Raw genomic sequence first — 15,280 nt, 5'->3', positions numbered from 1 at the left:
ACATTCTTTTTAAGCTACCTGGGATAATAAGCCCTATTAACAGAAAAATTAGAGAAATGAGTAAACCGATGAGGAATTCATTGGCTAGGATTTAAGCTTGTTGAGTTTAAATCATTCAATAAGTTTAGGCTTTTTCATATAATTGAATTCATAAAATGTTTGGTTAGAATGAAATTCTTGGTTGCGTTGTTCGGTGTTTCTTTTGGGAGTCAACTGTTGTTATCATTTTCTTAGATATCATGGCTGTCAGTACCCTGTAAGATCTCTCAGAACAATCTTTTTTGGTTCTGCCCAACAGGTCGAGTCTTCTGAGAACTGGGAACCAGCGATTATATTTTTGCGGCGATCAAGCTTCCAAGTCAAGGTTCATAGAACACAAGCTGTTGTAATAGCAGAAAAATTTTCCAAAGAGTTGTCGGTATGTGCTTTCATGTGATGGATTAATACTTAAAGTGAAATTTGTGTTATTTAGCAATAGAATTTACTACTCTGTACTCATCTAGTATGGGTCTTGAGAAGCTGAGTTCAAGTTTTCCTGCAAATATATGATAATGTGAAGGCGTGCAGCCATAGTTACCATAAATTTGTTATGCATGTATACATTCCAGCATCATTTATAATCACGTATGGAAAAGTTCTTGATAAGAACATTCTATAATGGCGGAATACATACACGACTCCCTAAACGTGGCAGTATTCACTTAGCTACCTTAACTGAGGCTTGTACCTATTAGATACTTCAACCTCACTTACTGCGTGCCTATGGGGCACAATTGTCTAATCAGCAAAAAAAATGTAATGCGTGAATCTCACATGCGATGACTTGGCAAGAATTAACAAATGGAACAAGGCCATGTGGCTTTTGGGTTTAGATAATCCAAAAAGATAACTTTTCAGAAGAAGAAAAAGAAAAATCTGTTCTAATAAAAGAAACCCCTCCCTCAGTGCTGCAAACCCCCCCTCACCCGTCGGCTGTCGCCGGCAAGTTTCCCCTCTCAGTTGCAGGTCAGAACCACCACCTACTCCACCCTCTTTCTGAAGCGAACCTTCCTGTCCATCACCCGTTGAAACCACCAGCGACCCCATCACCTGACTACCCATCAGATTCCCAAAAACAACCACCAGGAAGGACCTTCACCGCCGACATGGCCGGAAAACCTTCGAAACGTCATTAACCCACCACTAATACCACACCTTCAAAATAGCCGCCACCACCTTCTTCTACCCTCTCCCATTCCTCTTTTCATCATCTCACCACCGCCGGTCCACCAGCCTCAACCTCTGAAATCGCTGTCGGCCACCCTTCTCTCTTCTCGAGCCCTCCTTCCTTGTTAGCAGAAACCCACCAGTGAACCACTACCGAAAAATGCTCTCCGCTTCCTAACCCCTCTCTCTATTTCAATGCTTTCCTCATCCATGGTCTCAAGAAAAGTCATCTCGAGCTCTCTGAATCCTTCAAAGGGTGGAGTATCTGTTTGCAGTAATCGTTCGCTCCAATTATTTACGGGTGTCTTTGACTCCGGTATGCCGCTGTTTGGACTGTGCTATACGTTTGAGGCCCGGTGGTTTTCTGAAAATGGATTTATTTTTGAAAAAAAATGTAATTTTGGAATTTCCACGCTCCTAAGAGGGGTGAGATACACTTTTGTTGTGCCATGTCAGGTGTTGTGCTTAATAGGTACACATTGAGTGAGGTTGAAGTATGTAGGAGGTACAAGCCTCGTTTGAGGTAGGCAAGTGAAAATTGTTGCCGAGTATACACTTTGTTTGCCATGTCAGCGTGTTGTGCTTAATAGGCACACATTGAGTGAGGTTGAAGTATCTAATAGTACAAGCCTCAGTTGAGGTAGCTAAGTGAAAATTGTTGCCAAGTTTAGAAAACCATCTATATATATTCTTCCTTCTATAATTAAGAAGTATATATTATGTAATTAAGGACTTAGATTTGGTAATGTTATGGATATAAAGCAATATTATGTAGATTAATTAGAATCATTAGGCTGATTCAATTCCTATAGTTGTATGTTATGTAATACATGTCACATGTGTGTACATTATTTACATCTCAGTGGATTGAGGATATGACTGAACATTTCTTACAATTCTCTCTCCCTCCCTCCCCTCTCTCTCTCTCTCTCTTTATTTTTTTTCATTTTTCAACTCCGTTAATAGAAAAAAAGGAACTGGCTCTAGATGTGGAGCTCTAGACTTGGTAGACTGTTGTCTTGACCTTTGATTTGCAGTTAGCTCTCTGAAATTTACCAATGGAAAGAAGCTGTTGGTTGCATCCTGATTTTCATTACTTATAAAAAATGTAATGATACAATTATACATAGGTTTGAATCATCACATTAACTGATGTTCAATGATGCTGATTGTCATTACAGGCTATTAGTTGGAGGAGATAACACATTAGTTTTATGATTTCTTGTTGTAGGGAGGAAAAGGATGTATCCTACTTAACCGTGTTTGGTGGGCACATCGCCTAACCATTGATAGGTTCATTTGGCTTATACGGTTACACCTAAGAAAAGAAGAAAAAGAAACTATAGTAAAAATGTAAAAATAACAACAGCAAGCAAAAGAAGCCCATTTTATCGTGGTTTAGTCACATTGTTCTTGATTTTCCTAAAGATAATCACAGGAAGCAAAATTTAGTAATCTAAAAATGCTGGAGACACCATTATCGATCAATGGATGGACAAGTCACTTGTACTTAAGGGTGGGTGGGTGTGAGGGTGATCGTTACTCATAATTGGAGCAAATAAACAGAAAATAGGCTTAACAGTATGGTGGTAAAGTGCTTGAATATAACGGAAATTTGTATTATCACCTAATTTATTGTCAAATATTTGAGTGTAATTCTGACTCTTCTATGTTCAGATCAAAATTCCAAGTGGGTTGTCAACACAGTTTGTTATCACATGTTCCAATGGGTCTTCACATCCCTTCAGTACAAACAATGATATAAGGTAACTTTTAACTTAGCATCTTTTTTGGGTTAAAATCACATGACATTGAAAAATTGTTAGTTGTCCTATAACATAATCATGCACAGGGCATAAACTGGTTGTCAATTTTTTTGTTTAGTAGGTTCTACTTAGTCACACAAAAGTAAAGCTCTAAACAAACAATTGAAGTGGTATTGAATCGTAATTTCGTGATTTAGGAGAACATCTAACTTAGGGGTACCCGCATCAACGTAGGTGAACAGTGATAGATTGTGTTGAAGAGATTAGGATTTTGTCACTTCATCTATCTTGAAAGTTACTTTTCTAAAAGCGCATTAGTGTCACATGTTTTAAGAGTAATATGTAGTAGATAAAGAGGTACCCCCTATGTGTTCTGTATCATGTAAATGAATGAAAAGCATCCACATATTCATAGTTTAGAAGTATTTATTAATTATTTCTGCAGTACTATTCTAGACACGGTTCTTTGATGCATATGGATTTATTTCAGATTGTAGCATGCATTGATATTTCCTGTCGTAAGTTGCTTGTCAACAGCTATATGTATATTCCCACTGTATTTTACCTAATTATTATCTTATATAAGCTGTAGCTAGAGTACTAGAAGCACCCAGTTTTCAGCTTAAATTTTAGTGATTTCATGATATTAAGTTGTGTACTTTTTCTTTTTTAATTTTTAGATAAGGTATTAAGTTGTGACTTCTTGTAGGGAGGCAGCTCTCATTTATCATTAAAAAAAAAAAGAGGAACTAATCTGTTATTTCTTTTGTTGCTTGTATTCTTGGGTTTGTTTGTTACCAAAGAATTTGGTATGGGGAATATAGTGTTTCCTTAGTTACTATATTGTTATTAAATCAGATTTTGATTCTCTTCGTTCTTTGAATCATTGAAATATAAGTTGCGGCTTTCTTATTTCTTTCTAGAATGCGCGATACTCTTGTGCTGACGATGAGAATCTTCCAAAGCAAGGTATTGTTTCCTTTACGATATTCTGAAATATATGAGTTCGAAATTTAACTTTTTCCTTTGTAGTTAACCATCTCATATGATTTGCTACTATTTCTTGGTAAACTAATCATTTTGCACATATATGTTCGTTTTAGTACAATTGAAACTGTGAGAAAGCACGGGAGAAAATATATTATTGATATTAGATGAACAATACAATACAAGAGGTCCTTATTTATAGCTATACTATACAAGGACATACTACTCTTCTACCAATGTGGGATAATACTACACTATATACATGCTGTAAACTAACACTCCCCCTCAAGCAGGTGCATACAAATCATATGTACCGAGCTTGTTACATATATAACCAATACGAGGACCAGTGAGAGACTTGGTGAAAATATCTGCAAGTTGATCATTCGACCTCACAAACTTTGTAGCAATCTCTCCTGAAAGTATCTTTTCTCTGACGAAGTGACAATCAATCTCAATGTGTTTAGTTCTCTCATGGAACACCGGATTTGATGCAATATGAAGGGCAGCTTGATTATCGCACACAAGTTCCATCCGACTGATTTCACCAAATTTCAACTCCTTGAGCAATTGTTTGGTCCAGACTAGCTCACATGTTGCCATAGCCATTGCTCGATATTCTGCTTCTGCACTAGACCGAGCAACTACATTCTGTTTCTTGCTCTTCCAGGACACCAAATTTCCTCCTACTAAAACACAATATCCAGACGTAGAACGTCTATCAGAAGGTGATCCTGCCCAATCAGCATCTGAGTATCCAATGATCTGGTCATAAACTCGATCCTCAAAGAGTAACCCTTTGCCTGGAGCCGATTTTATATATCGAATAATGCGGACAACTGCATCCCAATGACAATCACAGGGAGAATTCATAAACTGACTTACAACACTCACAGGATAAGAAATGTCGGGTCTAGTCACTGTGAGATAATTTAATTTTCCAACCAGCCGCCTATAGCTTGCAGGATCGCTAAGCGGCTCCCCCTGTCCTGGCATAAGTTTAGAATTCGGATCCATCGGAGTGTCAACAGGTCTGCAACCTATCATCCCCGTCTCCTCAAGAATGTCTAAAGCATATTTTCTTTGAGAAATAACAATACCTGAGCTAGACTGGGCAACCTCAATACCTAGAAAATACTTCAATCTGCCTAGATCCTTAGTTTGGAAGTGCTGGAAGAGATGCTGCTTCAGATTGGTAATACCATCCTGATCATTGCCAGTAATAACAATATCATCAACATAGACTACCAGATAAATACAGAGACTTGAAGCAGAGTGCCGATAAAACACAGAGTGATCAGCTTCACTACGAATCATGCCAAACTCCTGGATAACCGTGCTGAACTTACCAAACCAGGCTCGAGGAGACTGCTTTAGACCATAAAGTGACCAACGCAAGCGACATACAAGGCCACGAGACTCCCCCTGAGCAACAAAACCAGGTGGTTGCTCCATATAAACCTCATCCTCAAGATCACCGTGAAGAAAGGCATTTTTAATATCCAGCTGATAGAGGGGCCAATGATGAACCGCAGCCATGGATAGAAAAAGGCGGACTGAAGCCACTTTAGCCACGGGAGAGAAGGTATCACTGTAATCGAGCCCAAATATCTGAGTATATCCTTTGGCAACAAGACGGGCCTTAAGTCGATCAATCTGTCCATCGGGACCAACTTTGACTGCATAAACCCAACGACAACCAACAGTAGATTTACCTGAGGGAAGAGGAACAAGCTCCCAAGTACCACTTGTATGTAAAGCAGACATCTCGTCACTCATAGCCTGTCGCCATCCTGGATGAGACAACGCTTCACCTGTAGACTTAGGGATGGAAACCGAGGACAAAAAAGATATAAAAGCATAATGGGGAGATGACAGACGATGATAGCTCAAACCGACATAATGAGGATTAGGGATAAGTGTGGTCCGTATACCTTTCCGAAGTGCAATCGGTGTACTAGGAGCAGGGTCCGCAGCAGGAGCAGGGTCAGGTGCAGGACGAGAACCAGTTGGGCCTGATGGAAGATGCAAACGACGATGATAAGTCAAGAGTGGTGTTCCTGTGGCTGGGGAACTAGGGGGAACAACACTAGACTCCTCAACGGTTGGTATGGATGAAACCTCTATGGTCGAAGGTAGAGGAGGAGCTATAGTAAACTCCTCAAAGGTCGGTATAGGTAAGACCTCAGATATATCATGGTGGTCAGCAGAGGTAAAGAAAGGTTTAGACTCAAAAAATGTGACGTCAGCTGACATAAGGTACCTACGAAGATCTGGAGAATAACAACGATATCCCTTCTGAACACGAGAATAACCAAGAAAGACACACTTGAGAGCACGAGGAGCTAACTTATCTTTCCCAGGGGCTAAGTTATGAACAAAACACGTGCTCCCAAAAACACGAGGTGGAAGAGAGTATAAGGGTGACTGGGGAAACAATACTGAATGCGGAATCTGATTCTTGATGGGAGATGAAGGCATCCGATTAATCAAATAACAAGCTGTGAGAACTGCATCGCCCCAAAAACGCAACGGAACACGAGATTCAATTAGAAGTGTGCGAGCAGTCTCAATAAGGTGCCTATTCTTTCTCTCAGCAACCCCATTTTGCTGAGGGGTATAAGGACAAGATGTCTGATGAATAATTCCTTGAGAAGTCATAAACTGCTGAAATTGAGAAGATAAATATTCTAAGGCATTATCACTGCGAAAAATGCGAATAGAAACACCAAATTGGTTTTTGATTTCAGCACAGAAACTCTGGAATATAGAAAATAACTCAGAACGATCTTTCATTAAGAAAAGCCAAGTACATCTTGAATAATCATCAATGAAACTGACAAAATAACGAAATCCCAAGGATGAACTGACTCTACTAGGGCCCCATATATCAGAATGAACTAAGGAGAAGACAGACTCTGCATGACTCTCAACACTACGCGAAAAGGAGGCTCGGGTATGTTTCCCAAGTTGACACGACTCACAATCTAATGTAGACAAACTAGATAAACTAGGCACCATCTTCTGAAGTTTGGATAAACTCGGATGTCCTAAACGTCTGTGGATTAGATCTGGAGGATCTGTAACTAGACATGTTGTGGAAGGACTGAGTGAGTTAAGGTAGTAAAGGCCTTCTGATTCACGTCCTGTACCAATTGTTTGTCCCGTACTGCGGTCCTGCATAATAAAAGAATCGTCAATAAAATATATACCACAATGGAGGGCATGAGTCAAACGACTAACAGATGGAAGACTAAAAGGACAGCCAGGGACATAAAGAACGGAATCTAGGGTGATAGAAGACAAGGGATTAGCTTGTCCAACTCCTTTTGCCTCAGTTTGACATCCATTGGCTAAAGTAACAGTGAGAAGAGATTGTGAATATACAATATTTGACAAAAGTGATATATTACCAGAGATGTGATCAGAAGCGCCGGAGTCCATGACCCATGGGCCAAGAGCGCTAGACTGGGAAACACAAGCAAAAGAATTACCAGTAACAGAAGTATCAGTCTGAGCAAGTGAGGCTACTTGTAGAGATGTCTGCTTACTTGCTCGATACTGAAGGAACTCATTATATTCTTCTTTAGATAAAGAAAATCCTTGGTTACTTGGAGTCTCGGTCTGAGCAATGTAAGCATTTTTGGGTGGACGACCATGTAAGGAATAGCACATTTCACGAGTGTGTCCAAGTTTGTGACAATAAGAACACTTGGGTCTAGATCTTCCAAAACGACCTCCTCCTCGTCTATGCTCCATAGTTTGAGATGCCCGAACATCCATTGTCTGGGATACAAGAACAGAGGAATCAAGTATCTGTGATGAGATCACTGGTGGACTTGGTGCTGCAGCAAGGCGGAGTAATCGAGAGAATAATTCATCAACTGTAGGGATAGACGGACTAGCCAAAATTTGGTCGCGTACTGAATCAAGATCATTAGGAAGTCCAGCGAGGGTAAGAACGAGAAACATCTTCTGTCGCTGCTCTTGTTGTTTTTCCACACTAGCAGAAACTGGCATCAACTTCTCAAATTCCTCCATGACTGCCTGTACTTGACCCAAGTAAGTAGACATATCCAATTCCTGCTTCTTTAAGTTTGTCATCCGTGATATCACATCATAGAAGCGAGATATGTCATTAGTGTATAAGGTGCGTGCCTTTGCCCAAACCAAATAACATGTCTGGAATGGACGAAACAAGGGCATCAACTTGGAATCAATAGATCGCCACAAGATGCTACATAACTGAGCATCGATTTTTGCCCAAAGTGCTATTGCCTTTTCATCTCCATCGCTAGACTGTTTGATTAGATGATCTTGAACACCTTGACCTCTACACCATAACTCGACAGATGAAGCCCAAGCTAAGTAGTTTGAACCTCCCATTAAAGGTTCCGAGGTAATAATAGCACTAGAGCTTCCAGAACTCATGTTTCTAGACCCAAAAGCATCAAATCCCAAAGACATTGTTGCAAATTATTACCAAATAGGAGAAAGAATCAACTGTAATCCACTGAAACAGTGTACGGAAACACAGAAACAGAATACTGAAATACTGTAGCTGCCGGAATCTACTGTAGCTGTCGCAATAGTACTGTAGCTGCCGGAAAAAACTCAAAGTTTTCGGAATGAAATGAAAACAGTAGGGGTAGGATCGGAATTACCAGGCGACCCAACAGTTCTAAAGGAAGATTTTCAAAAAATGGCCGGAAGTGGTCGTACGCGCCGACGCGTGAGCTCACGCGCGTCAGCTTCTGGTGGCGCGTGAGGAGGCTGCTGCCGGAGTTTTTCACTGGGGTTTGGTCGCCGGACAGTGACGGCTCTTGTGGTAGTGTTGGATTTTGCACAACACTGACAGAAATGAAGCAGATATAAAACAACCTTAAAAAAGTACTGATTTCTCTTTCCCGGAATCGCTGGAATTTATGCACAGCGATAAGTCTCTCACAATTGCTCTGATACCATGTGAGAAAGCACGGGAGAAAATATATTATTGATATTAGATGAACAATACAATACAAGAGGTCCTTATTTATAGTTATACTATACAAGGACATACTACTCTTCTACCAATATGGGACAATAATACACTATATACATGCTGTAAACTAACAGAAACTTTCCTGTATATTGATGCTTAGCTTAAATTCTTGAAAGTGTGGGCATCAAATGTTGGGTAGCATATTTGAGTTGTACAGTAGTCCGACACTAACACCAATGGGACAGTTTTTAGCACCAACCTATCATGTCCGAAATCTTGAAAATATAAACGCAGTTGTCAACTATGGGCACTTGTGTTGATTTACTAGTGCACTAAACTACTACTACTATTATTATTTGCTAAAGTTTTTTCTCTAATGCATACAAGAATATCCATACCTCAATCCCAAACAAGTTGGGTTGAATATATGAATCCTCGATGACCATGTTTCTTCATTTCAATTCATCTCAGTCCAACATGATACAAAATAACAAGAATAGAAGTATTAGAAGTTCTTTGCACTTTGTATCGGCATAAAATCTGAGATAAGGCTATCTTAGAAGCATAGGGCTAAATGTATTGACATTACCAAAACATATTCCCAACTAATTAATATCGCCTATATATTTTTTTCTTCTATTGTGCTCTGTCTTTCGCTAGGTCTGTATGGATTCCAAGAAATTGTTGGTCTTTCAAGATAATTTCTTTCCATGTGATTTTAGGTCTACTTCGTCCACTTTTAACACCTTCACTCGCTATGCTATTAGACTTACAGACCAGTGGCGACACATGACATGACAAACCATCTCAAGCGACCTTCTCTCACTTTATCCTCAATATCTGCTATTTGCACCTTTTGACCAATATTGTCATTTTTAATCTTATCTAATCTTCATGACCGCACATCTATCCTAGCATCTGCATCTATATGAAACACATCTTGTGGATAGTGTCGGACTTCCCAACATTCATTCCCATATAACTTTACTGGTCTTATAACTGTTTAATAGAACTTTTCTTACATTTTGCTAGGCATCCTTCTATCACATAAAACCCTGGTACTACTTCTCCATTTCAACTATCTGATATTCATTCTACATGTAACATTTTTATCTCTCATTCCACTCGCCTGAAATGAGCTTAGATATCTGAATTGCTTGCATTTAGGCACCATAATACCGTCTAATCTCATCTTCACCCTTCTTATACTGACTAATAATATATTTTAAAGGAGTACATGGAGTATCCTTTTTAGTGAAGGAAGCTTGTCAAAACTGGAATCTCGAATCTCTGTTTTTTTACCAAGCTCTAACTCGGAAGTTAGAAAGGTACATTCGGAAAATTTGCGAATGATTTTAACAGTCACAACAAGCATGTGTTTCTTTTAAGCCGTGAGGGACCTTGGACCTTATTCTAACTCCAAAAGTAAGCTCATCAGACAAGGATTACCAAGATCATATAAGGAGATAACAACTTATTTCCTCGATCAATTTGGGATCTTAATCCCCCCCCCCCCCCCCCAAAAAAAAAAAAAAAAGACCATATTTAGACAACTAAAGCATGGAAAACATAACAGGGGTCTCAACATTGGCAATGAAGTTATGACTGGTTTGACTCTAATACCATGTCTAAAAAAATGGAATTTGGACCTAACTTAACCCAAAAGTTAACTCATGTCATGAGATGAGGATTTCTCGCTTTTAAGGAGACAACAATCCATTTCCTCAACCAATATGGGCCACTTAATACCTTTCTAAGATTTCATGAAGTTTGTTGAAGACGTAAATAAGTAAATGAAAGTGTATTCTCTTTCTCTTTAACTGCTTCAACCTTTAAATGAGGTAGTCGCACACTTAAACATGGTATAAGAGCAGGCAAATTTTTAGAGTTTTAGCCTCACCGCCAGCCGTTATCGGGAAAAAGTTTCATGTGTTTGACCCATGAAGAAAAATTAGGCCTACACGTGGGGGGCGTGTTGAAGACTTACGTAAATAGAAGTGTTCTTTTTCTAACAGTTTAAGCTTTTAGATAAGAGGATTATACAATTAACAACGTTTGATAAATTATGTCTGAAGCATGTGTTGTATGTTTTTCCGTGTTTCCTTTTTGTTATATGTACTCTTGCATATATACACGCAAATCTCATGTCCTATTCGTGCCGTGTCCTCCTATTTTCCAGAATATGAATATCTTTGTTTCTATGTTTTCATCTATTTGTCCTTGTCCAAATCCAACACGGTGTTGGTTAATGTGATAGTGCTGCTTTGGCTTCATTCTTATCTTTTATATTTAGCCCCCAAGTCTAGATGAAAAGAACGGGGAAAATAACATCAAGCAATTTGAGTGCTTGCCGGCCAAGATGAATATTGTAGTGTGGGAATCGTACTTTACTCTTATAATTCAACCTGAAGGATTAGAATCTTGTTTACTTTTTACTTCGGCATAGAAAATATTTCTATTTTCGACAACTTTGTCTTGACATGAACTTGACTTTCTGTTACGACCCAAATCCCACTAAATCATGATGTCATCCAATGCAACCCGTTAGGTGAACCAATCAATACAAATATAACTTAAGCGGAAAATCTTCTTATAAATAATAAGGTTAAAATGAAGAATTCAATACAAACTATCCCAAGAATTGATGTCACAAGTCAGAGCTACTAAGAATATGAATACAACGTTGATATGAAAAACAAATGCAACATCTATTTGAAATATACAAAACATAGATACAAGGTCCTACACTACCATAAACAAAATGACTACTCATAACTAGAACGATGATATATCTTCAATACTCGCTCAAGAACTCTATAAACGCTCAACTCCAGTATCATCACACAAGGTGCAAAAATGTGGTATGAGTATACGAGCACAGTACTCAGTAAGTATCCATGACTATTCCCCTAACAAACTAGCGGCAAGGGTTTAGTCAAAATACTCTCTTATTAACCCCTGTAATTCATATACATAGCAACAATAGAAAAATTGCACTGAAGAACAAGCTAATCATGCTCAATGCATATAACAATATGCACACATAGAGCATATGAAATGATACACCCTATCTCGACTAAGCAAGTCCAATACATATATCAATGCATCAAAATATATGCACAGTCTAAGCATGCAATATGATGTATGCTTTCACAACAAACAACCCAATGCATGTGTGAAATGCATCGAACAACATATATCTAATGACATGCACCAGTTAACATTTATATAAAATGCAACAAGAGTCTATGATTGCATATTTATGATACAAACTCGAACTTTACATCGACCGACATCCTCAAAGTGTCCAACAAACCAGAAACTCGTCAGTTTCTCACAAATCTGCGTGTACGCCACCAAAAAAGAAACATGAGAGGGTGACTCACAAGGAATGAATCCTAATCCACACACAAACATGAACGTGGATCCACACACCCAGACTGCATTGCCAAATCAACATGCACAATATAACCCACAGGGACAACTCAACATGCCAAAACCACATCTATTTGTGAACCTCATATGCAGATGAAGATGCATATGTTCAGTGCATGACTATCAAACAAGCATGTAACTCGACATTCATGTAACCTATTATGTAAAACTAGTATGTGAAAGATGCCTATAACATAAGACTAGCATATAAAGATGCATAAATAGTCATGGCTCAAAGATTAGACATGATCAATGTATAACTAATGAGTAACTCATGTAATCCAACATACATAACACTATCATGTTAAACTAGCATGTGCAGGAATTCTAATAAGATGATACTAGCATGAATAAGATGCTCAAGTAGTCGTACAACAGTTAAAACAAGTAAAGCATACAAAGCTTGTCCTTTACCCAAGCATGGAATTAACATGGTGTCCGCGTATACGCTCGTCACTTCGAATATGCGTTACCCCCAAATACGTAGCACATAACAAACAAGACAATTTGGAAAATATTCCCTCAGTAAGGTCAAGTCTCAACTTTCCTCGGTTTTGGACTAGCTCTATTCTTCGAAGAATATAATCTTTCCCTGCTCCAATTCCATCAAACGAGCCTGATCTAGCCCAAATAATGCTCCTGATGTAAAATAAAGTCATAGGACTCAATTCCCGGAGCAAAAGATAAGCTTAGGTCAGAGTCAACAATAGTCAACCTTGGGCTCACATAGTCAAACCCCAAAACGAAGGTCAAATCTCGGTGATCCATAATCTTCCGAGTTCAAATATGTAATTAGATTCTCAATCCAAATAATCGGTTTTTAAATCTTCATCACTTTCTTAAGGTTTGGTCTAAAATCCCATTTTCACCTCTTTGATTCCTTGATTTTAAGACAAATTGACGACAGATTCATGATACAATCATAGATTCTAGTTAAAATAACTTACCCCAATGTCGTACATAAAAAATCCTTCAAACAATTGCCTCAATTCGAGCTCCCTAGCTCCAAAAATGGTGAAATGAACTCAACGTACGAAATGAGGCTATTTATACAAAACTTCAGGTAAATTGCCCTGGCGCGCCAGGTTTGCATTCTTTGCAGATTTGGCTGGTCTTTCACCTAATCCTCCTCCAAATACCTCGAAACTCACCTAAGCCCCATGGGATCCCTTCAAATCATCTTGACAAGTCCAAATACCCTGTACGCACTTATCCAAAGGCTCGAAACACAAAGCAAACGCTACAAATCAAAACAACAACTTGATTCAACTTAAAGAATCTTTAAGGTTCCAACTTTCATGCAATAGTGCACAAACGTCCCCCAAGTCCCTCAAGTCCTAAACCGAACATTCAGACTTGTACATCATGTAAACTTATTAGAAGCTTCAAAACATGAACCAGAAGTATATTACTAGAATCCAGGGGTAAGGTTGCTACTTAAACTCTTTAAACTTCCTAATAGCATGATAAGAGCCTAAATCTTCCCCGAGTCCTTCGGGGTCCAAACTGTCATTGCTCGCTTGTCATAAACATTATACGAACGTACCAAGTCTCAAATCAAAGAATGGGATGCTAGAACTGAAAACACGGGTTGAGTCATTACACTTTCATAGGGAATTTGTTTTGGTGCTATAGATTCATAAAAATGCTGCCTAAGTTCTACCTCTCTTTTTGTGCAGGCATTGGATGAGAAGAGGAAGGGGAAAATATAAACCTTTACTTTCTGTATAGGTGCATTATTCATGGCCATTGTCATTCTTTATATGAACCAATAAAAATAAAAAGTTAACAATAAGCAGCAGGCTTTTGATAAACAGTTTTGTTGAACTAGGAAGAAAGATAGTTCTCCCCCCCCCCCCCCCCCCCCCCCCCCTCCTTTTGTCTTTCTAAATTTTGTTGTTGTAAACTTGTAACTTTAATCGGTGCTTACGATTGCACCGTGTTATATCATTGTATTAGATTGTCTTTTTTTCCCTTTGGCGTGACTTGTCGATTTTGTATCCTTTTGTTGTATTTATCAGAAATCAGAATTAGTGGTTGATTGAATTTATTGAATAAATCAATGATATCAATTCAACAATTCTCAATGTTGTGCTATAATTTTGGTCAAATGTATCATTATTAGGTTAGTATATTTTCTTCAGAATTTTTTGTTTCTCAGTGCCTGGGATCCTTTTAGCATGTGCTTACAGGAATACGAATATGCAATTGTTGAATGAATTAATACAACACTGCAGATCTCTCACCATGAGGAGTGAGGCTTTATTCTAATTGGTCCCAACAAAAGTTTAGATTGGTCCTAGCCTGGAAAAAAATGGGCATCTGGTGGACACAAACTAACTAGTGCCTGAGTTGAAATTATGTTATTGACTGCAATATTCAAAGAGTACATACTATAGCAATTGCTACTAATAATACTTAACCACACCAGAAACAACTTATATTGATATGCAAAGGGAACTACAATGATGAAATTAACACAGTGCAGGGGATAGCAACTGAAAGAAGGAGATGAGAATTAGAATTACATAGGTATAGATGAGAGAAGAATATTCTTGATAACTTTTGCCTAACTTTTTCTGATCCACTACCCTGCTTTATATAATCCCACAACATAATCACGTAGCTTTGAAGGCATTTGTCTCACTCGTTTGCCCCTTACCATATTGTCCTCAATAGTATCTTCCGTGGACTCCACATCAGCACCCAACTCGTCAGCCTGATAAACAGGTTCATTTTGTGATTCTGGATTTATAACATTACCCCATCTCCAACGAGAACCTTGTCCTCAAGGTTCAGTCCTGTAGGTCTATAATTATGAACAAAATCAGTCAAGTGAAGTGCGACCTGATTGCCCTAAACATTTTCTAAACAGTGATATATGAAAGACGGTGTGAATTTTTGC

The 15,280-nt window shown here is 38.6% G+C and overlaps 1 protein-coding gene across 9 annotated transcripts in view; it reads left to right on the top strand.

The window, feature by feature from the left end:
* Window positions 1–14,462, top strand: part of LOC104089112 (uncharacterized) — a 36,726-nt gene extending 22,264 nt beyond the window's left edge. For 6 of the 9 annotated variants that reach the window (XM_070182251.1, XM_070182249.1, XM_070182248.1 and 3 more), the window contains 4 exons: window positions 299–418; window positions 2,884–2,972; window positions 3,896–3,941; window positions 14,055–14,462. In XM_070182251.1, coding sequence (XP_070038352.1) covers window positions 299–418; window positions 2,884–2,972; window positions 3,896–3,941; window positions 14,055–14,087 — 288 coding nt within the window. In that variant the 3' untranslated portion in view covers window positions 14,088–14,462. Of the gene's footprint in view, window positions 1–298; window positions 419–2,883; window positions 2,973–3,895; window positions 3,942–14,054 lie in introns of those variants that run through there. The other 3 variants (XR_011410284.1, XM_070182253.1, XM_070182254.1) reach the window with 1 other exon arrangement.
* Window positions 14,463–15,280: the final 818 nt, after the last annotated feature.

The sequence above is a fragment of the Nicotiana tomentosiformis genome, chromosome 8 (assembly GCF_000390325.3).
Source record: "Nicotiana tomentosiformis chromosome 8, ASM39032v3, whole genome shotgun sequence".
NCBI classification, from domain to species: Eukaryota; Viridiplantae; Streptophyta; class Magnoliopsida; order Solanales; family Solanaceae; genus Nicotiana; species Nicotiana tomentosiformis.
This window is presented reverse-complemented; position numbering and strand designations above follow the sequence as displayed.